The 26,314-nt window shown below is 33.3% G+C and overlaps 4 protein-coding genes across 6 annotated transcripts; 2 read left to right on the plus strand and 2 right to left on the minus strand.

The window, feature by feature from the left end:
- Positions 1–752: 752 nt before the first annotated feature.
- Positions 753–1,820, plus strand: Bm3994 (Uncharacterized protein; the record flags this gene model as incomplete). Its single annotated transcript, XM_001902013.2, has 3 exons — positions 753–843; positions 1,217–1,386; positions 1,770–1,820. 3 exons carry the CDS (start codon positions 753–755, stop codon positions 1,818–1,820), a joined length of 312 nt encoding a protein of 103 aa, XP_001902048.2.
- Positions 1,821–3,463: 1,643 nt separating this feature from the next.
- Bma-smk-1 (Uncharacterized protein) lies at positions 3,464–16,138 on the minus strand (the record flags this gene model as incomplete). 3 transcript variants are annotated; one of them, XM_001902012.2, is made up of 23 exons in its annotated part: positions 3,464–3,530; positions 3,776–3,900; positions 4,362–4,580; positions 4,753–4,923; positions 5,544–5,626; positions 5,812–6,016; positions 6,095–6,238; positions 6,552–6,659; positions 6,803–6,972; positions 7,126–7,284; positions 7,543–7,780; positions 8,150–8,320; positions 8,714–8,872; positions 9,111–9,212; positions 9,312–9,471; positions 9,696–9,845; positions 10,074–10,207; positions 10,670–10,747; positions 10,873–11,001; positions 14,829–14,884; positions 15,076–15,214; positions 15,593–15,768; positions 16,027–16,138. In XM_001902012.2, the coding sequence occupies 23 exons, from the start codon at positions 16,136–16,138 to the stop codon at positions 3,464–3,466; spliced, it is 3,255 nt and encodes a 1,084-aa protein (XP_001902047.2). The 3 variants fall into 3 exon arrangements, with proteins under 3 accessions (XP_001902047.2, XP_042937605.1, XP_042937606.1); XM_043081671.1 differs by lacking the exon at positions 16,027–16,138 and having other exon boundaries at positions 15,593–15,760; XM_043081672.1 differs by lacking the exons at positions 14,829–14,884; positions 15,076–15,214; positions 15,593–15,768; positions 16,027–16,138 and adding an exon at positions 11,669–11,725.
- Positions 16,139–17,089: 951 nt separating this feature from the next.
- On the plus strand, positions 17,090–18,409 carry Bma-vps-60 (Uncharacterized protein; the record flags this gene model as incomplete). Its single annotated transcript, XM_001902011.2, has 5 exons — positions 17,090–17,289; positions 17,509–17,617; positions 17,772–17,933; positions 18,045–18,179; positions 18,347–18,409. The coding sequence occupies 5 exons, from the start codon at positions 17,090–17,092 to the stop codon at positions 18,407–18,409; spliced, it is 669 nt and encodes a 222-aa protein (XP_001902046.1).
- Positions 18,410–21,560: 3,151 nt separating this feature from the next.
- On the minus strand, positions 21,561–25,916 carry Bma-dyci-1 (Uncharacterized protein; the record flags this gene model as incomplete). The annotated part of the gene is made up of 15 exons (XM_043081673.1): positions 21,561–21,708; positions 21,823–21,925; positions 22,288–22,387; positions 22,460–22,567; positions 22,729–22,844; positions 22,923–23,049; positions 23,244–23,417; positions 23,595–23,733; positions 23,816–23,953; positions 24,121–24,233; positions 24,505–24,645; positions 24,718–24,918; positions 25,136–25,234; positions 25,396–25,520; positions 25,778–25,916. The coding sequence occupies 15 exons, from the start codon at positions 25,914–25,916 to the stop codon at positions 21,561–21,563; spliced, it is 1,971 nt and encodes a 656-aa protein (XP_042937607.1).
- Between the last annotated feature and the right edge of the window lie 398 nt (positions 25,917–26,314).

The raw sequence follows: 26,314 nt of genomic DNA on the forward strand, positions 1-26,314 counted from the left end.
CGAGTCAAAGAAAGTAAAGAAAAAGATTAGTTAAACAAAAATTTTGGCTTATGATCATAGTTGCTATCTTGCAGAGAACGACTATATAAGTTTGTGCTAATAAGAAGAACTTACATTTCTTTTATCTCTTTGTTTACCTCTTAATTCACAATTCATTTTTTACAAAATTATTTATTTCATTTTGAATCTGATTAACTTCACATTCATAGTATCAGATTTCGTTTTTATTGTATGGCCTTCCAGTATTACTGAAGTAAAGTTACTGACATATAATTCTGAACCCAACCAGGAAATCCATAGACTTAATTTCTGTACACAAGCTACCTTGTAATTCAATTCCCAAATAACTGAACTAAAACATTGTGCACAATAATATATGCATGTAGTTGAAACATATTTTCTTAACTCTCTATCTGATAATATTTATTTTGCGCCACTCTAATTCACATATTCTCATTGTCATTTTATATTTTAGTTAATTAATATGCATTTTCATACAATATCAGGATTCGCTTCTTCAGTTTATCCCTATTTTCTTTATTTTATCTTCAGTTCCAGATTTTATTTCGTTGTCATACTCAGATATAAATTCATATCGAAGAATTTTTAGAGCAATCCTTTAAAACAGGTAGTTTCTGAGCGGTCATTCTATCCTTACTTTCCTGTTTATCGTTTATCATTTTCTAGAAGAATTCTTGGAAGTTGCAAGTGGTAGAAATTTCAGTCAGTGTCTGATCTCATCCATTTCACCAATGTGTTGGTGGAGGAACGTGTTGATCAATTTTGTCTTTCTTTTTGCTTCACTCAATGCTTACAGAGAAGACTGCTTCATTAACGTAGGCGGTACGTTGTTTTTTTCCCTTTCTTTCCGTATTTTCACTCTCCAATGAGGCATATTTTTGATTTTTATGAATGTTTCTGGAAAGAGAGCATTCTTTTAGTATTTACTAGTACATGTAAAAAGACTCAGAAGAAATTAATTGCTTTTGAGTTATGAGAGCTTCTACACAGACCTGAAACTTCACCTGTGATAATTAGAAAGCTAAAAGAAATATAAATTGAGGGATTCAACAGAGCTATTTCAGGACTCTTTTCAATACCTCCTCAAAGAATCTTAAAAATTGCCAAAAACTTTCTTTTTACTAGTAAAATAGGACGATACTCAGTTTTAGCGGTTGACTTGATTAATCAATTAATTGGCCAAGATGAAATTCAGGATATGTTTGCTGCGATATGGATATGGTAAAAGTGATGCAAAATGTGATGGAAGAGGATGATAACTTATTAAATGTAGCCAAAAAGATTCAGGATGATGCGTGGTGGAGAAATGCAAAATTTGAAACCGTCGTGGCTTATGATGATTTTGCTTACAAAACTCTTTTTAAGGTTATATTTTTTGCTTGTAAGGATAACAAATAAGTATAAGTTTCAAATTCAAATAAGTTAAAATGAATGAAAACATAACATATAGGTCAGTAAAATTGGGAAGAAATTAAGATTGACATTACTCATACAATTTACCGTTATAGAAACCGATATTGTGGAATTTCATGAGTAAGCCTCACTTCCAAATAATTTTAGTAATAAACTTCAAATTTAATTCACAACCATTTTAAGAATATATTTAAGTCTCCGCTATAAGTTTATTTAACATCTATGATAATTTTTATCACGTAAGTGATATGCAAGTCGCAATTATTCTAACATGAGCAGAATTTGCAGCTTACATATGAACCATTTATAAAATGTACATGAAATTGTTTCAACAGGCAGGGAAAGCATGCAAAGTGTCGAGAAATGGCATGCAAGCAATTAACTGAGAGCAACAACCAATGACATTCCCTACCAGCAACTTTTCTTGTACATATAAGCCGATGTCTTATTACTGCCAGTGATTGCCTGCATTTGTGATCATGCGCTTTTTACAGTGTCTTGTGCTCTTGATAATTCTCAACAGCTTAAAAGTTACCTCCTTCAAATGTAGTAGTTTTGACAATTCCACATCTCTAAAAATAAAAATAAACCGGACACATTTCTCTAAATTACAAAACATAAATGAAACAAGATTCTGCTGCTTGTATACAATCATGACAATGACACTGTGTCATTCATTCTGCAGTAAAGCTCAACTGGACAGAACCATCTTTGGGAATACATTTTAAAATCTTCAGACGTCAACATCCACACCCATACAGTAAGTAGTATGATTCAGCCACAATCCATCTCTCCTCTCCAACTTATGAAACCAGACTCCACACCAATCTCAATAAATAAACTTTCTCGAAGTACATTTCCCAGCAATGCCATTGAATTTGTAGAACAATCTTTGATCAGTCTAGCCCAGACAAGAACTCGTGTAGTTAGCGAATAAACATTTGTTTTAAGATGACTATTAGTCGAAAGCGACAACCACACTAAAAGCTTTTTCTCATTTGTCACTTTCCTCATACACAGATACTGATTTCTGCATGCATTAAATTAAATAAAGATTATTGCACAGCAATAACCCAACTCACGTAAAAATAGTGAAACAGAGTATCCAAATAATGTTGAAATATAATACTTGTAATTGAAGTCCTCGTACTCAGAACTTCAAATTAAAGTTTCAGAAATAAATCTTAAATTAATTCCCAATCCCCCCCCCCCCCCCAAAAAAAAAAAAAAAAAAAAAAAAAAAAAATGAAAAGAAAAAACAGCGAATGCGCAGAAAACCAAACAAGGAAGTTACCAAACGAACAAAAATTATCGGAACCGTTCCAAAATTTTTGAATGCGTAGCAAACACTCATTAGAATAAAGAACTGAAAAAAACTCTACACCTGCAAAAAAATGTGAAAAAACATCCCAACAGTTCTAGAAAATTTCAATTTCAAATTACAGTGATGCAGTGAAATGTGTTTGAAACAGGTGATATCAAAAAAAAAGTTTTTTTCTCAAATCAGTAACTGCAAAAAGAAAACAAGACAAAAATAGAAACCGGGATCAAAGAAAAAACGATACATAAGAAGTTCCGATACATAAGCTTAATAATCTATTGAATTGTTAATTTCACAGATCTTTTAAGAGCAATTCCGTAAAAACTAAGACCACAAAAAGAGCACCAAAATCTTCTACTACACATTTTATTCTAAATTTATTGAAAAAAAGCAACCATAATTTAAATGAAAAACATGTATAAACCATAATATGGAGAACATTGTGATACAATCCTTAATGCATGCCAGATGAGATCAAGTACCATCAGGAATGGATGTAACTTTCCAAGAAATAGGGAAGGTGAGAACTTCATTGTATGCATACTTGACCAAATCAACCGGTAAATATAATAGAAAGTTGCAATTGGAATAGTACTTCAGCTAACTCGGAAGAATTATGGCATGAAATTTTGAAAAAATATGGAGAGCATGCTCATGAGAGGTAATGCAAGACCAGTAATCTAAGCAAATAGTGTTCATTCACAATCATTACTTAAAAGCTGACTGTTCATTGGGACTTACTGCTTCTGCTTCGAAATTTCCCTCACCATGTAACCTGTAAAAATAACTGAGTCATATTTGAATAAATGCCATTTGAAAGCGAAGAAACTAATAAACAAAACGTCAACTATGTTCTTGTCAATAATTAAAATATTGCATTTCAAATTGATTCAGACTGTTAATTTCTTTCTTGTCATAAATTGAATTCTTTATGGGCTAAGCAGCAATATTAAAGTTAATGAAAGAAAAAAAAAGCATTCGACCTACTATTTCTTATCAATTCATAAAATAATAATAAACCTTAGTCTCTTCGTAGTGAGGTCATCATCTGAGAACCTGTTTTCCTCAGCAAGTCGTTCTCTCACTGCTTCTCCAATTAGCATTGCTTCGGAAGATCTTTTCCGCGACATACTTTGATCCTGATCCTAAATGTGATTGCATTGTGATGACAAATTCTTTTTTTCTTTGCTATGATCGCAGAGATGACCTAATCAGTATTGCTCATGAAACTACAAAAACACAATCCCTGAACTATACTTTGTTTCTTCTGGAACATATTCGTTGCGAAAAACCATTCAAAAATCCAGAAACACGGAAAAAGCTTTAACTATTTCTTGAAAGGATTGGAATCCTCGAATAAAACACTTCGTAAAATATCCATCAAACAATTCATCTACTCTGCTTTTGTTCAAGTCATTAAAATTAAGAGGAACATTTTCTGCGTTTTATGACGCTAAGATTGATGAACTTTATGATGCGTTAGTGAGTAATAAATTCCTAAATAATCAAAAGTTTTTTATAAGTCTCAAATTTTACTATTTTTCTTTAAAATTTGCTCAGCATCTAAAAATCTCGTGTTCGAGTTCTAAAATCACTGTGAATTAACCTCATCTTTTTTGATATCGTCATTAGAAATCGGACAGGGTTCATGATCGCCTGATGTGCTGCTTACATCATCTTGATCGTCACTGGATGACTGACTACTAAGATTCGAGGAAGGTCGACCAACTGAACTCGAGCTTGAAGGAAGTGAATCTCCCGTTGATCCCGATTCCGTCGTTTCGTCTTCCTCATCACTGTCACTTTCATCGTATTCTACCAGTGGCTAAAAGTGCAATTACTAAGATCATCTGACAACAATCTTACTTATTCCGGGTTTTCACACCTTACCTTCGAAAAAATTTCTTTAATTCTTCAACATCTGAGCTCTGAATAAATAACTGGGCATATCAGAATAAATAAATGAACAAATAACTAAGTCCTGCATCAAAGTCAACCTTTTTGGCAAGAACGGTTACAACGCTAGCAGACGACGCTACACGCGACGAAGTTGAGCTAGATGGAGAATTGGAAGTTTCGGTGGACGAAACAACTGGATCACCCGGCGGTGAATTACACGTTGGTTGAGGAGATAACGATAGTGAAGAGCTTTTTTTATCGGTGTTTACCTGAAATTTTGGTCGGATTTAGACTATATTTGTAAAAAAATTAAAAAAAAAAAAATCACAATAATGCCCTTTGAAATACTAATTTTGAACAAGTGTTCCCTTTATTGTTACAACAAAGTAGTAGTGATAAAAATGCTGCTAAATAAACTGATAACAAATGTATTGCGTGGTAACATGTGACCAAAAATGGGAATAATTAGCGACATATTGCCGACGCTGAAAATGCTTTCTATGCAGTGACCGCACAAATTTTTCTACGATTTTCGGAAAAAAATTCATCATGAGCAGCATATCAATATCTCAAACAAAATGAAACATTCATTATCCAATGCTAGTAATTTATTACTTTTCCTACGTTCTTAATTATATGATAGCGGTTTTTCGCCCTTTCCTAAGATTCTTTTATTTCGTGATGAGATATTTTCAAGCATCTCCTTCTCATCCGATTAACATCATAAGCTGCTAAAAATGTAATATTTAGAGGTAGTTTATTAACATTTTAACCTACAACATTAACCCACACAAGTTTATCAAACGTTTTTATTTTACCTATAATACGAAGTAAATGATAAGAAGTTGCGATAGTAAGTAAGATCATGGTGTGAAGTACAGAAACAAACCTTAATGATAATTCGAGGCGCAATGTGAGTTTTAAGTGGAGTACTAATTTGAGTTGAGAAAACAGCATCTGACTCGTCTTCTACTGAAAATATATGCGATATGTACTATTACTAAACACGCACTGACTTAATTTGATTTCTATTGCATATGCAAAATCCCTTTCCTTTTTTCCCAGTTATCATTCGTAGTTCTAAAATATTCCTAGAAATGTATATACAAAGTTTTCAAAGCTTTCACAATAGTTTTTGGATTTTTCAAAATGCTCACCTTTGCGCTTCAATAAATTAGGAAGAAGGGGTTCCACACCCATTTTCCTTGTTGCAATACTTTTTTCTAATGACTCATCCTCCATAGCAATAGAGGTAGCAGAAGAAGAAGGAGAAACATCTAGCAATGCAGACTGAGACATTAAAGCCGTTCCTGATTCTTTGCCTAGCTTGTTCGGATCCCAATCTCCTACTGGTGATGCGTTCTGCAAACCCATAAAATATCCTTCCGTTCACTTTTCATGCCATAAAAGCTGATGAAAACAAAAACAATAAAAGTTGACCTCTGAATCGTCATCGTTAAACCATTGCTCGTCAGCATCAGCTTGACGTTCCATTTTCCACTGTGCCGGTAAATTAGCTTCAATGGAAATTAAAGGATCGGAAGGTGATGAATCCTCTATTTTGCGAATTTCACGGTCTTTCATCTTAAAAGATTTAATTAAGAGAAAAATTTGAGATTTTTTTTTTGCAGATTTTCTTTGTTTTAAATACCTAGCAACACTATATGAAGATTTCCGAACTATGTTGAATATAATAGTAGGGATGGAACCATTTGAAATTTCACGTAAGGGTTCAGTAATTTGATAAATAGCAATCTAGGCCACTTTTTAAATATACTTTTATTTTAATATTTGGCACTCATTCTTCCATCAGTGCCACTCGAAAAATTTTCCGATTCACTTGAACAAAAAGATGAAAGCAAACTAAAGCAAAAAGTACCTCGAAACTATTACTTACTTGTTCATATTTTAAGCGCAATGACTTAAATGTCGTTACGTATATCACGTCTTCAAAATCCTTACTGAAATTTTCCACAACGTAGGCAATCAGTGGTTTAATATCTTCCTGAAATTATTCCATTCATACAATATGCCTCCGAAATATGAATAAATGACAAAAGATCTCAAATTTATAACATGAACAAATTTCATATAAGTAAATTTTTGAGAATTTTTTTTTTTTGCAGATTTCAACTGAAAACAACTCACCATCCTAATGAATTCAAAAAGTTCAATTATTGCAGAATTTAGAAGGTTGTATCGGTGGCCGTTTTTTTTGAAGCACTCAACGATAGGCCGCATGACATTATCTCTTACCGTATACCGATAATAAAATTCATCCTTTAGCTGGACAACTCGTCGGAATAAGCGCAATGCAGCTGAAACTAAATTCCATTAAGCCTTAAGAAAGCAGCCAGAAAGTTTTCCACATAGTATCTTGTACCAAATGAAATAATTTCATGTCTGCATGACGAGAAGTGAATCGAAAAAAAAAACAGTGTAGTATATATCAAAATCATGTGTGATCATACTCAAAGCAAGAAAATGATGTTTGCTCTTCAAAAGGACAAGCACGCGATTCAGCAATTTGTTGTTAATACAATAATTACGCATATGGACTGCATGATGTTCGAAACAAAAGCAGAGGATATCGATGATCATTGCTTGCTGATTTGCACAGTGGTAATTATCTGCAAATCAAATTAATTAGTAAAATTTAGAGTTAGAATTTGAATTCTCAGTCATATCAGTCAAGTACAAGTTAACTACAAAATATAATTCTGAATAAAATCTGAAACCATAAAAACCATTCAATCCACTAAAATTTTTCATAAACCATTCAGCTGCTTCAAAATAATTGATTTGCGTTTACAATCGAGATCATAATGAGTAAATATGCCCAACGTTCATACTGATTTTTGAATCACAATGTGAGCACCTATTCTTACCTTTTTTTAAAGTATCATTCTCAGTATTTGCATACAACGGTCGACATAAAGTTTCCATAGATCGTCGATAAAAAAAAGTTAAAAATTCATGTCTTTCCGATTTCATATTTGGTGCTGTAATCATATTATCTGGATCCAGCAACGACTGCATTACTTTAACCATAGTATACGCTGACGTCAGTTCTGGATCACGATCCGTTAACATGTGATCAATTAATTTATTAAGCAGCAACTGATTCTAAAAATGTTTAATTTTAAATAATCCAACTCTGTGCTGCTCCTGTCTACTTACTTTTATCTGACTAATAACCAAAGCAATGAGCAGTACATATTTTATAATTTATTAACAAATATAAATAAAGCTGTTAATTTTGTAAATAACCTTGAAGATTTATATCTATACTTTTAAATAAAAATCTATGGAGCGAAAGCAAATGAAGGTAGTTTATCCAATTAAAACTCTTTACAAAAGCTTTCTTGCTTGTAAAATAGTGACTTCCTCTGCGACCAGACAAAAAACCTAGTCCAGGCTCTTGGAGACAAGAGTCCCAGAAAGCATCTATATTCTAATATGAAGTTAAGCAGTAATATACAAAAGAAAACTAACGTTTTTAGCCTCTCCAAAGCCACGACCTTGTTGAAGAAGATAGTCCCGTGCAGTCTGCGGATTAAATTCTACAATCATAACGAACATTTCAACAGTTGTTGCTCGTGTCTGTACATCTTTGCTTGTGATGCATGGTTCTATTGCTGCCAGTACGTCATTTTGCATTAAGGTCTGAATAAAGAACTTTATTTTATAATATAATTTATATATACTTAAGCTATGAAATATACAACACCCTCCCTAAAGAGGATTTTGAGTAAACAAAATTTTGGCAGTGAATATTTTCAAAAATTCAGTATTGCGTTTCCTTATATTTCATGGCTTTTCTTACCGCATCTGAATCAATCAAGCATTTTATTTCACAAGTTTGTTCCTCACAGAACTATAGCTGACAAAATATCAAAGTTATGTCTATTCCAAACATAACAAAAATAAGACTGTTAGCTATAGCTGTCAGCACTCAATCGATTAGGACGATTACTTAATCTTTTTAAAGATAAATTCTATTACATCTATTACATCATGTCTATTCGCTACAAGTGTATTATTTCTATTACGTATTACTTTATAAAAATTTTCACGGCCTTGCGGTCCATTTGGTTGCAATGATGTTGAGAAAGAACAAAATTCTTTCAAAAACATAGTTAAGTCCTTCCGCCTTTCAGTTGTTGTTGTTGGATCCTTTAATTGGTCGAATAAATCTTTCAAAAGTTGTTTGTCATCCTAAAACACAGGAATTTCACACAATAAAGAACATTAAACAACATCATTAGGAAGAGATATGAATGACACTTGAATTTTAAAGATTTTGATTTGAAGTTCCAGATTTTACACAGTTCCAACTTTGAAATCACTTTCCATCTTTTATAGAAAATTCATTCCTCCAAAAAGACTTCATATGTTTAAATTGGGACCACTAGTTTCCGTAAAAGCTTGTAATCTTAAAGCAAAAATCTGCTACCTGCAATAAACTAACAATATCCACTCGACTGAAAAACAAATAGCTGTTTAGAATTGATAACAAATTTTCCTCAAATAAAGAAGGTGCTGGCAAACAAATATCCTGAAAAAGAAAATAACAACGATATATAGAGCTTCTTCATAAGTTATTTTCCCAAAGATATCAGTGCGCAGAAAATGATAGTAGAAAGGAATCCAATACCTGAACATATTGAACTCTATAAGTTTGATGTATCTTTTGGCGTAATTCATCATTCTGAATCGGTAGCACTTCTCGAAACCTTGCTTTTTGGAATAAGAATTCGCGGTGCTTTCGCGGTCTGGGTTCAGCTGGGTCATATTCTAACATCCCAACAATATCTCTAGAAGTTTATCGCTAAAAGTTCTGTACAGCCTGTTTTTATCCGAGATAGAATCTAGATCAGTCAGTATTAGTAAAATCATAATTTGTCCTCATCTGAACAAAGAAAAAATGGTGTAATAGGGACAAGGCATCGACCAAAAAAGCAAAAGCCGATGTTGGATCAATTCCGAAATCTTTAGTTATGAAATGAGTTTACTATCAATCAAAAAACGAAAGACTTACTTAAAATATTTTTCACTAAGTAGAACTTCAAGAAGGGTATTGCGATTCAACATGAATAAACTGCGCGCAATTTGATGTAGTGTATGCAGCGCATCAATATGTTCCAGATCTTCACACATATGGAAAAGATCGCAGAGCTTTGCAACATACCTAGAATTGACGCTTTTTTCACTAACTATTACATAGCATTTTCTTTCTTATTCATTTCATAAACATTTCCTCTGACAACTCGCAAAATTTCCAACTCTGGTTGCGTTAGTGAAGAAATTTTCCAGTAATGATGTACTAAAGAAAGATACAATACTTTATCCGTTACACGGAACTTGAAGACAATTTAAAAAAAAAAAAAAAAAATGATACATGAATTCATAAGCGTACCCTTGATTTTCAATTGCTATCGCTAGTTTTTCTCGAAGAGCTGCCGACCCAAAACTATTCGAAATCATAACTTCGATATCCGCTAATGAATTTACCTCACATGGTGGAAGAGTAATTGTAGCCCCTGCGGCTGACTGAATAAAATAAAAGTATGGTTGTATTTTATAATGCATAATGGCTTGAGTTGAAATACTCGCGAATTTTTTGCATGTCTTTTCACTAATCATAATCGCAAGTAACAATGACTGTTTAAAGAATAGCATTAAAATCCAAGGTTCCATTTGCAAACAATGGAAAAACAATCAAGAAAATATCTAAATTACCTGAGTTTTGTCCTAAGTATTCATATGGGTTTAGTTACTTGAGCTGTGTTTTAAGTATTTATAAGAATCCGAACATTTAACGACACTTCGAAATTTGTATTTTATCACGCCACTTCAATGGAAAATTCTTTCTTTTCTCTACCCTTTCCCGTACCATTTTTGCGGAGGAGTAACAATGTTGTCTTATGAAATATTGTCTTTTAATTTCGTCCGTCCTTTTTTTCGTTAAATTTTATCTTTACTAGGCATTAAGTTTATAGTCTGAAACCTTACCCGCTGAGCACTGTATCCTTGTCCAGCGGAATCCAAACCTTCCGAATCATCCAAATCTTCATAGTTTCCTGTGAAATCCTGAAAATACGAAGACGTTAAAGTCGAACTGTCAAGTTCCTGCTAGATTCGTTTAGACAGAAACGACTTTATTATGTCATAAAATAGAAATTTTTCGGATATTTAAGTGGGTGCAAATAATTTACAGGATGTTGCTCGGGGTCGCGACCTTGCACTTGACAAATTTTCTCCCAAATATCCTCACATCCTGTCTTGTCTTGGAACGAGAGCGCCAAGTCACACGTATCCGATTCTGACCAAACTATTAATGTTTCCTGGAAAGGGATGTGTCATTCAACATAGTAGAAACAAGGACTGATAATGCTTATTCAACCCTTGTTTGATTTTTGATCATTTTTAATTAAACAATTTTGTTGATTTCCACCATTTACAGAAAATGAGTAATATGAAATAAAATTATATAAAATAAGTGTACTCAAAAATTATAGCTTATCACCTCAAAAATGCTTCATATTCTCAAAAGACTTAACAAAAAGATGGAAAGATTAAGGAATTTTAAATTTTAAAACAACAATCATGTTCTTTAATTTCTTTACCAATCATGTCAACATATTTATCTCGATGGTGTTTTATTTCTTAGAATTTTGAAACACGACTGTATAATAAACTCAAACCAAATAAAAATGAACATATAGATTGTAATTTGATACGATGGTTGTAGGAATATGAAGCATTTCAATAATGCATCATATAATAGACGGTTGTTCAATTATCTCTCTTTAATATCGAATTGTTCATCATGCAGCTGGTGATTATTTCATTTTAGAAATGAAAATGTCACTTTATCTATCCATATTTCCATTTGCAATCTAACGAAAGCTCAATACTTCCTAGTTCCTAGACTTGCAATTCCAATCTACCTTTTAGAATCACGACAATATTGATAAAGAACTAAATCTTCATTCTTGAAAATAAATGTACGTTAGGAAAAGTGTCGTCGGGGGAAGTATTTTGACAGATGAGCTCCTGTGTGGCCATTTAACACGCACTGCATAACAGCAGCAAGTAAAGTGTGCCTGAAGGAGAGTGCAGCGACAAACTACAAAAACGGGTTGTTTCAAAGTTGATAATAGACAACGGATGCTGGAAAAGGTGCACACTAATCTTTGCTTGCACACAATTTTCCTAAAACATTCTATATTGATAGTACAGTTTGCAACAAAGAAGGCGTAGAATAAACATGACATTACGATGTATATATTCAATGGATGTGAACACCTAAAAACAACAATTTTAATGAGAAACCTTAAGTTTATGCCTGTTACTGACAAAGAAAAGTATATGGAATACAAATGAATATTCTTAAGAAACTTAATTTCGGCTTCTAGCCAGTTAAAAACAACCTGGAACTCTCCTGTGCCAATTTATGTCAGATGATGAATGTTCCAAAGATGTAAGTAATGTGTAAAAATATGTACACTAAAGATTTCAAATATAAACCATAATGTACTACTAAAAAAAATTATTGATTAATAAAAAATAATAGTACTAAAGATGAAGAAACGATAAATCTAGAAAAGATAGAAAGTTAATGTAAAGCGCTGTAGCTAATTTTTTTCTTAATGTTGTTCAGAGACGCATCAATAACTACTTCAATGCAGTATATGCATTCAGCGCATAAATCCACAACCAACCTTCAATCAAATAACTTGAATTTATTTGAGTCTTTTCAAGAAAAAAAAATAGACAGGTCTTTTCCGTTGAACAAGCTGCCGCTGAGTATTTAGAAAATACTGTGCCAATATTCTTTGTATTAACATTTTTCTTTCCTTCTGAGTCTACAGTATATGATATCGCTAAGATAAAACTTCCTTCAATTTTTCACTTGAAGAGACTTTTCGGTTCCTTTTTTTGAACTATTAACATGAGTACAGATTTAACAATACAGAGTCCTACACCCATAACTTGTTATAATGAGGTTTTTTATGTATAGTCATTCACTGCTTACGCTATTCAGGGTTTCAGTTCCTGCCACATTCAGAACCACTGTTAAAAAAATTAAAACTTGGAAAGGCCTCAGAACTAAAAACAACCACCAAAAAAATGAAAACAAAAACAGAAATTAAACTTTGGATAAGCTAAGGAAACCAATCGGTGAGTGCGAAAGTACAACATTTAAATCAATTTGAAGGACGAACGCTAGGGCTGGAAAGGAAGAATTCGCCTTCTTCGGGTCTGGTTGGTTGGTCGGCCGGGGTAGAAAAGATGGATTGCTGACTGCTGAATGAGAACCAGTTCCAGGGAGCACAGATGCACATACATATATATATATATATATATATATATATATATATACAATTTTATGCTACAGAAGTTAAAGTAAATTCATTGAACTGATTTACCCAGTGAAAATTGAAGAGATACAAATTCATATCAATGGAATGTCCTCTTCATGTGATGATAATGCATGAAAAGTAACAAAGTAACATTAACTTAAACTACCACAATCAGCTTAGGTTGTGTAGCAATAACCTCTGATTCACCTTAACGATCCGAAATAATTAAAAGTGGCACTCATTCATAATGACAAACGATGAACAAATTAAAATCAGTGAAAGCGATCAATTTTTAGGAAATTATATATACCTAACAAAAAGGCTAGGATTCTAGAATTTCCACAGTTTCGGGCTAAGAAATCAGACCTGCGAATAATTCAAGACAACATACAACGATGTTTTCGATGATATTTTCTTCATGATTACAAAGGCTAATCTCTTCCGCAAATCAGATTAGTTACTAAGAATATTTCAAGAATGGCCAAAAAATTCATGAGGAAATAACGAACATCGAAATAAAAATGGATAAAAACCGAAATCCTGAATGAACAAATATCTCCGAAGAAAAGTTGCACATTTACCGAGTTTACACAGATTTGGACAAGTGAATCGATGAGTATGTAGTTAGAGAGATTGTGTTTATTAAAAGCATTATTAGTGTTGAATTTAGAAGTCCAGTTTTGTAGATCTCGGAACTTACAATATTTTGTAAAGCATTAGAACACATGCGCAGGCAAAAGAGATATGCAAATAAACTGTCATGATGATTATGATACGTAGAAGCTTTATTATGTATTACCATTCCTTCAACTGTATTTGACAAAAAGATATTTTTTCCACATACTGCAATAAGAATTTACTCAAAATGTTTTAATAACTAAAGTTTTCCAAACACTGATGAAAAATTTCTTACAGTAATAACATTTCTAATGAATTTACATGAAAATGCTTGCACCATATTTTTTTGAACACCCGTAAATAGAATCTGTATAAATTATACAAAACCTACATCTGTATAAATTCACACTAGAAAAAAAGCGATTTATATTTCGAAAAACCAAGAAATATGCATTTCATTTTTCGAGAAAAACTTAAAAGTTCAGTAATCTTTTAGGTGCTTCACATTAATAGTATTAAATCGCAAATTTTAAGATTTGCATTTTTTTTTTAGATAGAATTAATATTTTTGCCACGAGAATCATATATCTATAGTTGCATTTGCTTTAAATTTCTTAGGTAAACTCTAGCTACTAAATACCAATACTAATAATCAAAATGGACAAAACAATCATTTGAAAACTCTGTTATGTATATAAGAGGAAATTACATACTATTCACATCAATCGTTCAGCGACTTTTCTTTGTCCGGCTTATCTAGCTTTTTAGTCAAATGAGAAAGGACAAAGTAAAAGTGAAATTTTAGTTGATAGTATCCAATAACTAATTATCAGGCAAACGTAATTAAAAGTAGTTTAATGCAAATAAAGATTAAAAATATTAAAATCACCTTTCTGGAAGGCGAAAGTTAAATATCCTATAAAACAGTAGCAAAAACTTTTGCCAACTTCTTTACTTTTAAGCAACTATCAATTCAAAAAAAAAATCTAAATCGATGTGAATTACTTACAAAATTAAGAAAAATTAAATTTTCATAACACTCGCAGTTATGACGAAAATATGATGACCATGAACAGTTTTTAAAGCTTAGCTAAACAAAAATATTACAATTATCTAATCAGCTTATTTTCTCATCTTCATCCATATAATTGAAGACTCAAAAAAATTGTGACTTATATTGTACTTACCTGTTGTTTTTGGTAGATAGTATCCATAAGGATTCTTGATTCCAATATATTTTTCTCTAGAAAATGTTGAGTTTTTCTTGTTATTATGGGAAAAATGAGGAAATTGTAATTCTCAGTGACCTATTAAACGGGTACAAACCACAAACGATCATATCAATATAAAAAACTGCAGTATATAAACAGCAGTTGCCAATACAATACATATTTTCAAAAGCAATGTTTGCAAATTTAATAAACTGAAGCTTACCACTGTGTTCTAAACGGACCACAATGAAAGTAGCCCCTTGATGCTCTGGGGACGGTACACATGCGACATGTCCTGTACCCTTGTCGTCCCATACCCGCTGGTCACAAAGCACATAAAGTTTTACCCGATTTTTCACTTCCTGAAGCTACATAATTGTTAGTTTCTGAACTCAAAAAAAAAACTAAAATTTCTAACAAATCAATATTAAAAGTACAACATTCAACATATTTTAGTTATATGGCTTCCTTTTTTTTTTTTTTGGACAATAACTCTTCTGACTTCTGACTGTTCTAATCGTTATTCAACATACAGCAGAGTTTCTAAACTTTCGGTCATGTATCAAAACAAAGGTAATTGATTCCTCCAAAAGGAATTCGAAAGACTAGCTATTCCCGGAATATTAACAACAGCTTCCTGAATTTTCAGTGCAGAGAATGCAATCGAAATAGTTGAATAAAAGAAAATTTTTATATTTGTGGTGAATTGGCGTAATTTTAGTGAAGATAGCAGAATTTACCCGCTGTATAGCTATTTTTGCCAGATGTCTATCGGGATCTTCATCCTCATCATCTTTTTCTGCAATTTTCAAGCTTTTACACTCCTCATGGATGTTACTGCTGTTGTTGTCCGTAGTTTTTGAATGCGCATCGTCTGGATTTCGAGTATTAGCATCGGTTTCGAGCATGTCGCCTCCTGAAAAGTTCTTTTACAAATGGAATCTAAAATAATGAATGGAAAAGTGTCACTAAAACTTTCCGATGCAACCGGCTGCAAACTGTACACGGAATATGCAAATCAGAAAATAGGGAGAGGAAAACGCTGTCCAACAAAACATCACAAGATACACTCAAGAAGCATCATTCCCCATCATTCGTCTACAAATACAACACCTCTCAAAGAACTATACAAATGCGCATAGGATGGATAAAGAGACGGTTACGATAATGCTACCTTGCTTGAGAAGCTTGAAATTTCGTATAATTAGCTTTCTAGCCCTTCGAACAGAGACCTCATGTATAGCACGTCTGGGACGTCCGCACCACGGTGCAGATGGCTGCATCATGGCGCTACGAATCAACACTGTCAAATCTCGCCACATCAATATTTATTTTCATTGTTCAATCACTGGTTTTTTATGTATGCAAATTCCATGCTACTTTTAGAGAAGGAAAAGCTATACTGCCATAATTTGCATATTTGGAAATGAGAAATTCTTAAGAGGACTGAGCGTTGAAGATTGTAGGTGGAATCTGTCTCGCTTACTTACAGCAAACTTCTGGTATTTCTTACAGTAATGCAATCACTTGTTACTTGATTCATATGCATTTATAACAAAGAATCCACATACGTGTATATGTGAAACCCACGTGTAATCATAAAACCCCTATGTTCGTGCATGCTTTCGCTTGCATTCGCATGTTAGTATGTAAGATCTAAAATCTGTAAATACGAAGAAAAATGAAGGATTCAAACAATGCCGAGAACTGCAATTTTCAGATACAATGATAAAGCAGGATGCAGACGTGACGTACAGTGAGACTAACAAAACGAGGTGCGTGAGTAAGTAAGGAGGCGAGGGGAGAACGACGGCGCGATGACGTCAAAACCGACCATTTCACGCAACCTCCCACTGTGCAACAATCATACGGTAATTGAGATTTTCAAACAAGGGGAATTATGACTGGTAAAACGCGGTCCTCTGAAGAGGAAAACATGGAAGTGAGAGAGGTGCAGTCAGTCTGACCGTGTTGAGTGCTGTTCTTCGGGGTGTGGGAAATAACCGAGGCATGCTTGCGTATAGCTTGCAAGCATGCGGGTTACGTCAGTACCACGTGGTAATATGTGTGGATGCCGAGCTTCACTTATGCGAAAATCTACATACGTTGTTCTGTTCGTTGAATTTGGACGTGATGAGTTGAGTCACGTCTATATTTTAAATATATGTGAATGTACAGGATTGATAAGTCGCGACACATTTATGCACATTAATTTGACAATTGTTATTTAATAGTGGATGAGACGAATCTTTGGTACATCGGAAAAAAAGGAGCCACAAACAACGCTAACCGATGCAATAGCAAACGTTGACTCACGTACCGAGAGCATTGAGAAAAAGATAGCTCGTTTGGATGGTGAACTTGTGAAATACAAGGATCAGATGAAGAAAATGCGGGAAGGACCGGCCAAAAATCAACTGAAACAGAAAGCTCTACGGCAAGTTAAATAAAAACTTACTCTGAACACATTCTGTAATACTCAACCACTTTCCACTGCAATCAATTTGAATGCTAGAAATTGTTCATTCATGCCTTCCATTGTTTGTACTCATTTGATATACCGAACTAAAAGCGATAAAATCATTTTATATATATATATATATATATATATTATTTATTTATTTATTTATTTATTTATTTATATATTATATTCTAGTATACTGAAACAAAAACGTATGTACGAGAACCAGAGGGACCAACTAAGTCAACAGTCTTTCAATATGGAACAGAGCAACTTCGCTATTCAGGGAATGAAAGATACCCAGGTGGGATTTTGCCTTCCTTTGAATTTGGTTTGCTTAGAAGAATTTCTTTGTGTTTTATGCATTATCTTTGGCTGAGCGCTGATTAATTCTCAGGATTTCATGGTTTCCGAGCACCAATTTTCTTCCTTACAGTTGGTAATCTCTGACATTGCAGACTACTGTGTTGGCCATGAAACAAGGCTTGAAAACTATGCAGAAGGAATACAAAAAGTTGGATATTGGCAAAATCGATAAACTTCAGGATGAAATGGAGGAAATGCTTGATATGAATAATGAAATTCAGGAAGCTATGTCGCGACAATATGAGACGCCAGATGTAAAGTTTCCAGTTGTCTTATTTCATGACCCATGACCTTTGTTTTTTTCCTTTCCAAACTTAATCCCGAAATATTTTTTCTTCTATATATTAAAAGTATTATTCCCTTAGATTGATGAAGCTGATTTGGAAGCTGAACTTGACGCTTTGGGGGATGAATTTGAAGCAGACATAGATACTTCTTATTTAGATGAAGCGTTGAATGCACCAGGTGTACCATCTAAAGAACCAGGATACGAAAGCAAGGTAGTATGAAAATATTTTCTGCTATTAAAATAAAAGTTGTTGTGAACAAGCTTAGGGTCGTTCATCCTTTATCTTATTCATGAATTAAGGTGTAGTTAAAAATACATTGAATTTTAGATTGGTAATGCACATGCATGCTATTAGCTGTACAAGCAGTCACATTTCAGGTGATAGAGGGAGGGATTGCAGTGGATGAATTCGGCCTACCAAAAGTTCCTGCAAACAACTAATCTATATTATCTTCACGGTTATTTCAGATATTGTATAAATTGTTTTACAGTTGCTGTCACAATTTCAAAACCATTTTAAGATTTACTGTTCTCGCTTAGCAATTGAAGTGATTCCCACTTCACTGCTCTAATAAATATTTCACAAATCATTCTACACTTTTGTGATGTGATGACTGGTTTTCGTCATGTTTCGAGAAATTGCTAATGATGTTTCCTTTGTGGATAATACGCTTTTAGAGAAAGAGTTCAAATATTAAACAGAGCGGAATGGCAAATGCTGATGTGTACTGGCTGTCAGCTTTATTTTATAGATCTAAAGCCAGTTTAATGTATAATTCAGCGGTGACTCGTAGGAGTTTTTGTAGTATGTTCGTTACTTCACCTTATATTTTAACGAATTTTAGTGAACTTCATATTTTTTTTCATAAAAATTTTTCTAAAAAATTCATAAATTTTAACTGTGCTTCAGATGGGGAATACTGATGAAACTTAAATGTACAGACGTATACAGGAAGCAATTGTTTGCTATATTTAACCCGTTTGGTTCCTGATAGCAATTCCGCTTAATGCGGCCTCTGAAATTGAGGCGAAAATTCAAAAGAAATTTCCATTTGAAAAAAAGAAAATTTCCTAAGCTTGAACTGCAAGAATGCGAAGATATACGACTTGAAGTAAGGGATATTTCGGTCACCTTTCATCAAATAAGAGAAATACCTAAAATTAAGTTCATAAGATGTGCGGAACCCGATGTTGTGAAGTATTGTCGGTGTTGGTATTTTTTTTTTATTTAGTTTGCAGAACTTTGCAACAACAACAACTCGTAACTCATTCATGAGAACCAGGAAATTATCACATCAAATTTGGCATACTACCAGATATTTTACAACAGGCTTCGACGTTGGTAATCATTACCTAAAGACTAGCGAAATCTTAAAATTGATACGAATTGGATTCAGATTTCCTTCGTCGGCAGTGAAAGAATGTTTCTTGTTATATTCCGACTTCAAGGTAATATCCAAGAAAAACAATTCAGACCTTGTACATGAATTTCCCATTTTGAAATTATTAGGCATTTTGGTTCCAATCGAACAACTACTTATTTAACATAGAGCTTCCGAAGGTGACCGAAATATTAATTTAACGACATTCGGACTCAGTCTCATCGACTGATTCAATTATTTATAATTCATTTGAAACAAAACCATGATCTAGAATTGAAAGGAAAGATTATACCTAACGTTCTTTTTTTGTATATCTACAGATAAAGATGATTTTGCCGCACACTAGCAATTCGATACAACTCACGGGAACAACAATGATAGAAGATGGGAATATATATTTCAGAAACCTGCCGTCGTAAGCATGCATTCCTATAATATCGATATCAAATCGCATAAATTGCCTTCATAGTTGTAACATCTGCAAAGAGGAAATGTGTACTCCGAGAATAGCAAGGAGGTGGAAAAAACGTTGTACGATGCGTTCTTCATAAGGCTTTGACAGAACAAACAAATGGACAGTAATTGAAAACGATTATTTAGCAATGGAAGAGACCCGAAAAAGATAGCTGTGGGATAGTTGTCATAAGAACGATCCATTCCCGGTAGTCCTGATAACCTTAGTGAGGGTACAATTAAACAGTCATTCAAGATATTATTTAACAAACTAAATACAGAAGCATATTATCACACATTATAACAGTAAGATGCAGTAGCAAAAAGCATGGCTTAAAATATATAACTTTTGTTCAAACCGTAAATAATTAAACACCATGAAATGCAGAGAACATACGGGATTTCTCCATCCTATGCCACTAGTTTCTGAGCAATGATGTAGGAAAAAACTGGTCACGATAGCATGGCTAATCAGCATATTTTATACAAATATCTCATTTCATGATAAAGTATTAACTAGAGACATTCAGCACCAAGAACTCACCACTGTCAAGTAGAAACACATTACACAAAAATTTCTGCAAAAATTAATAACACCATTGGAAACTTTGGCACCAACTTGACGCATATTTGGGAATAGAAGCAAACTAGCAAGCAGTTACCCTAGAAAGCCTATTACTGCTCCAGCCGGTCAAATTTCCTTTTACACCAAAAAAGGAAAGGATCTATTCAGGGAGATGCGACAAATAACCGTCGTATGTAGATATGTTTGCGAACCATTTTTATATTGATTAACATAACTTTTTCCAGAGAAATAGACAAGTTTTCCGGGTAATCGTTAGTATATCCCGATCAGAATCAACAACAGCAAAAAATGGAAGCCGTTCCAAAAAAATTCTACTTTGACATGACAAAAGACGTAAAGCTTGCACCTATATTAACAATGGCAGAAATAATTAATGAAAGTGATAAAATATACGCATGGTAAATACGGTTTGTCTTTTAAGCAAAATTACACGGAGGATAAAGGAATAAAGTTAAAAAGGACAAAGTGTCCCGTACTTAGTGGTTTTAAGGCAAAGGGATGTTCAGAAAAAATAAATAAAAAATCTCTAATTCGTCCTTGGAAAACATAACACACATTGACATAATCGGTTAAACTACACTTTTTTAATGATCCGATTACTATTTGAGCAAAAATTTACTTTCCTACAGCTAAAAATAATTTTCACATTGATCACAAATATAGGAGATGAAAATATATCAGTTTTTTGAACAACCAAGAAGAATGTGAAAAATATATGAAAATGCCGGGACAATTTCTCTAACGAAACTAGGACAATGCAAAGGTGACTGTTTCAAATGCGATTAAGAAACCATTCCCAGACTGATATCACAAACCATTTTCTTATGCAAAATAAAAAAAAATCTAGAGACAAAAAATGTTATTACATGTGATAAATGAGATGAATCATTAGAAAGTCAACATAACACATTATAAGAGTAAGTACCAACATTCGACCACGCTTCAATTAACTAAGAAAAGCATTAAAGCATTAAACTAACACCAAAACTTTCTTTTAATTGCATGCCATATATATACCAAGGCCGAATATTAGGAACTATGCCACAGCATTTAAATTTAAATAAGCATTTAAATCTAAAATTTGCAATAAGTTGATTATGCAGGATCAAGTACTTCAGATGAACATCATACAAACTGAAAGCGATATTTTACTGGTTTGGGAGAGTAACAACTACCACTGCTGTCTTGGCGATAAGCCAGTAACACCCACCGCAGCATTAGTTATTGAACTAATACCAACAGAAGACACACAATAGCTATTCATTGCTTCTACTAATTCTTCCCCTTCTTCGCTCGCTCGTCTGATATCACGAAGTGCTCTGCAATCAAAACGTAATAAAATTTAAAACACCTTCTTTATACTTATCTTTCCTCGAAAATTAAAAATGAATACACTAAATAGCTTTGATTAGCAAATGTAATAAAAAAAATACCTTGACAGCTTCGACCATTCATCCGGGCGACAGTTAGTAAGGTTTTCGTGTACATCATAAACGTACAAATTACCTTTCTCATCGCCCACGGTTAGTTGTTGACCTTCAAACTACGAAATTTAACAAACAAGTTTTCCATACTAAATATTGAACATTCAGATATGTATCCACCCGCAAATACAATCGACACTTATAAATCAGAGTGTCGCTGTGCGAAGAACGGACCAAATTTTGCTAATTTTGGCTATGTTCGGCATCACCAAGTAAATATTCCTGTGGCAACAATCATAACAGAGCCTTTAATACATTAGCTAATCTAATTATTTTAAGAATCCTACAGAACAAAGTGTTTTGGAATTATCTAACATGACAAAAATGTATCAGAAGAATCTTCATCCCGTAGAATGCATCAACAAAAAACTTCAATTTTCCTTCAGATCTTTTATAATAGGCAATTAAACGCACCGTTCTGCATCCATTTCATCTTCCGTACTCCTGCACCACCTTCCATTTGCAAATGCGACACAGGGGCTTCGGTATCTTCATTTAAATTCCACAAAAATACCTAAACATAAAAGAAACTATCAATATTTAAATATTAATACAATTATAAAATACTTGGCAGCAAAAAATTTACATTTCCACTAGCATCTGCCGATGTAAAAATTGCAGGATGAACGGGAGACCAGGCAACATCAGTTACATAATTACCATGCTTTTCGAATGAATAAATCGGTCGTGTCTCCTGGAAATTTTAAATCTTCAAGCAAAAATTTCATTGGACAGCTTATACAACACCAAACTAAGTAACGAACATAATTTTAGAATAAAACAAAAGAAAATTACATCAAATCCCGAAAATTTCCTACTCTAATTCAAGTAAATTCTAAGGATAATAATTATTGCCTTGGTACTCCACAACTTGACAGTCCAATCCAAAGAACATGATAAAAATAAATGTGACAAGTCAATAATACCAGAAGCTTTATGTGTATCAACTCCTGTTATAGGTCCAATGTGACCTGCAAGAATATAATGCAATGTTTTTTACATAACTGATTTCACTGCAAGAGTCCAATTAGGAATGTTTTAAAGCTAACCTTCATAGCTATCATTTATTCCACCTTTATTACCATGCCTGCTTGCCGTATAGACATTCCCTTCCTCACTACCTACCACAAAATTATTAACATCGTCAAGAGCAAACGACATGCAAGTGCATGTTACCTGAAATGTACAGCAAGCATCACAAAAATATTTAATTTCACAAGATCCATTGATGGTAACTTCAGTAAACATTTTTCTTATTAACATTATATTGCTCTAGTGTTTTAAAGCACTGGACAGAAATCGAGCATTATGCAGCCAAGTTTCAAATAATTTCACTGAAGACCTATGAAAAAAAAAATATATATATATACCTGCTTCTGCTTCCATGCTAAGTCAATTACATCAATTGGTTGATTTAAATTATCAACGCTCCATGAGCAAAGCCTTCCATCAGTTGATATACTAATTAAATTATGTGCATTTTGACTACCCACCACTGCCATGCTCAGCACTGGATGAGTATGAGCTTGTGATGATAAAGGACTCTGTAATATTTCTTAGCAAAGAAATCACATAATGAAAATGACAAAACAATTGAATTAACAAAGACTGAGTAACATCGTCATGATTCCATGCTTATTCAAATTGATTTTAAAGATTTACATCTTTTTCTTTTGGTACCAAAAAAGTAAAATATAACATGAGAAAGAGAACGGAGAAACCTTATTGACAGGAGTCTTCTTGCTGAGTCTATTGTCCCACATACAAATCTGACCGGAATAACATCCTCCCATTATTAAATTTGGATGGAATTTAGCAAACGCTACACTAGTAATCTGTGATTGACAGTAGAAAGTGTACCTGAAATCAAGTTAGCTGCAAGTTTTGTGATCAATTGAGTTGCAAAAACATAAGTTTCCAATTATTTTAATATAATGCTTACTCAGCACTTGGTTTTTTGAAACGACAACTCCATACTTGTACTACTCCAATAGGATCAAGAGGCGAATCAGGATTCTGATCATATGAAACAGCAAATAATTCTGGGTGTTGCACACAATGATCAATACCTGTTACAGCTCTAAAAACGAAAAGGACAAAAAATTATAAAAATACAACTTTCGCATTAATTCAGTAAAAATTAAATCCTTCTAGATATTTATATAAACAAATATTGTAGATTAAGTTGTGCTTTATGAACAATGATGTCCAAATATTTTGGGGTCGTAACAACGGTGAACCATTTACCTTCCTGCACTCCATTTTTCATCAACAAATTTTCTAGCAAACACCAATTTCTCACCATTATTAGTTTTCTCATCCATAGCTTCGTCGCGAGAGTAATCGATGAAGATGTCAATCTGAAAAAGATAAATGAAATAGAAATGTTTCACAAATTTGGTAATGACATGCATTAAAGTAAAATGTGACAATAAGGATCACTAAAAAAGTTAAACCTCCATAAGTAATCCAAAATTTAAGCACGAATTATTTGAAAAACATTCTATGAAATATCTCAACCACTTCTCTAAAATGTTATTGTTGTACAAGATTATTTTATAGAAACAAAGCCACTGATTACAGATTACATAACCATCTTGAAGCGTTATCTTTGAACTAAATATTGTCAACCTCTTCAGCTAACTGTCGTTCCATGACGCGTGAGCTGTAATCAAAAAATTGTTGAAATTTTTGACTGCTGAGAATTTGTAACTTTTCTTCTTCACTCAGATCTGGGACCTTCGTTTCCTCCTCTTTCTTCTCTTCACCATTCTACAAAACTCATAGCTGACGTACAGCATAATTTTTACATAATGTCAATCATTATTTTAAAATACTACTTACCTCCTGATGTTGACGTACACCAAAGTTAAAGTTAGGCAAAATGTTCGCAATTTCTCGTGTAGGGGACTCGTCAAAATTGATTTCTAAATGTTTATCCAACATCGTCATTTCCTCATCATAATCGAATTCCTGAGAACCTAAACTAAATTCTCCCGCTGATACTCGATCGTCATCGGTTTGTGTTGTTTTACAATAAGACGCCTGGAAATATTGTTCTTCCATCTGCAGTAATATTTAAGCTCAAATCTTTTTCGCAATATTTTGAAGAGAACAGAGTCAACAAAATGACGATATATTCACAGGTACTAGATACTGAATATTAGCAGGATATTATATACTGAATATTATCACACACAGATTTGCAAAATGAAATATCATGCAATTTGGCACTAAAATTAACCAAGAAAAAAAATCATACAGCATCCTTAGGTGGTACTGAAATTATCTGTGTTTCACAAAGAGCAAGTTTTTGTGTCCTGGGAATGGACAAATATTTCTGATTGTTCCCAACTCCATCCTGAAAAACAAATATCGGTGGTCAATATCCAGGACCAACTCAGTTTATGAAAAACTTATTGTGATAGAAAAAAGAAAAAGGACTATAAAAAGATGAGATTGTAACTGCAATCCACATTATTATTTGCCTGAAAAGTATGGCAGAGCAAGAAAGATTTTTACTACTGTTCGGTGATCAATGTTGTTTGGAGTAATGGATGACTCAATCTGAGGCTGTGCCGATATTCCTAACGGTTCCAGGATCTCCTCTAGATCCTTTTGTGAAAATGTTTTCGGCAAATCGCTCACTGAAAAGCAAGGACTAAAGTGAGAGATGAAATATTTCCTTTTTAAATTAATTATAAAAATTCTTCGTCTTTTTTTCAAGGAATCTATATCATCTCAATCTCTATTCCTCCAGTAAACTTAAAAACGCATAATGTCTAGCAAATTAATAAATGAAAACAGAGAAGACAAGCAGTCACATAAGAAAACATGCAATCTTATAAAGAAATTATATAAACAAAGTGATTTTGCACAATGTGACATCGGTAAAAGAAAAAACCTGCTCCATTTTCGAGATTTGCATTTTTCAACAAATTCCGCCGCCGTTCTTCTTCCCGGCGTCTTTTCTCCTCCCGAATTTCAGCCAGCTTCTGCTTCTTGCGTTCAAGCTCAAGTTTACGCTCTTCAGCAGTAGCCATAGCTGAAAAATTGATTAACCACATCAATTCTTTTTCCTTAGTTCAAAAATCACAAATATGCGTATTACGAAAATTCAGAAATTCAAACTACTAAAGCAAACACATTTGCAATGGAAATACCTCTCGAAAACCTAAAGGTCACTGTCAATACCGGTTCCTTAACCTTTATTTCATAAATTCTTCACTTGGTACGTCAATCTTACATCTATTACACTCTCATTCCTCAGACAAACCTACGACCAGTCAGGATTGCGAGTCAAATTATAGAACCGGTCAATAAAAATTCAAATTAGACAAAAACTCGTTGTAATATGGCCGAAAACTTACCTTGAATTTTTTCTATTAAGATAATGAATTCACTAGCCGATTAAGGAAAGATCTGAGTTGATAAGCTGAGT

Source organism: Brugia malayi (assembly GCF_000002995.4).
Source record: "Brugia malayi strain FR3 genome assembly, contig: Bm_v4_Chr4_scaffold_001, whole genome shotgun sequence".
In the NCBI taxonomy this organism is placed as follows: Eukaryota; Metazoa; Nematoda; class Chromadorea; order Rhabditida; family Onchocercidae; genus Brugia; species Brugia malayi.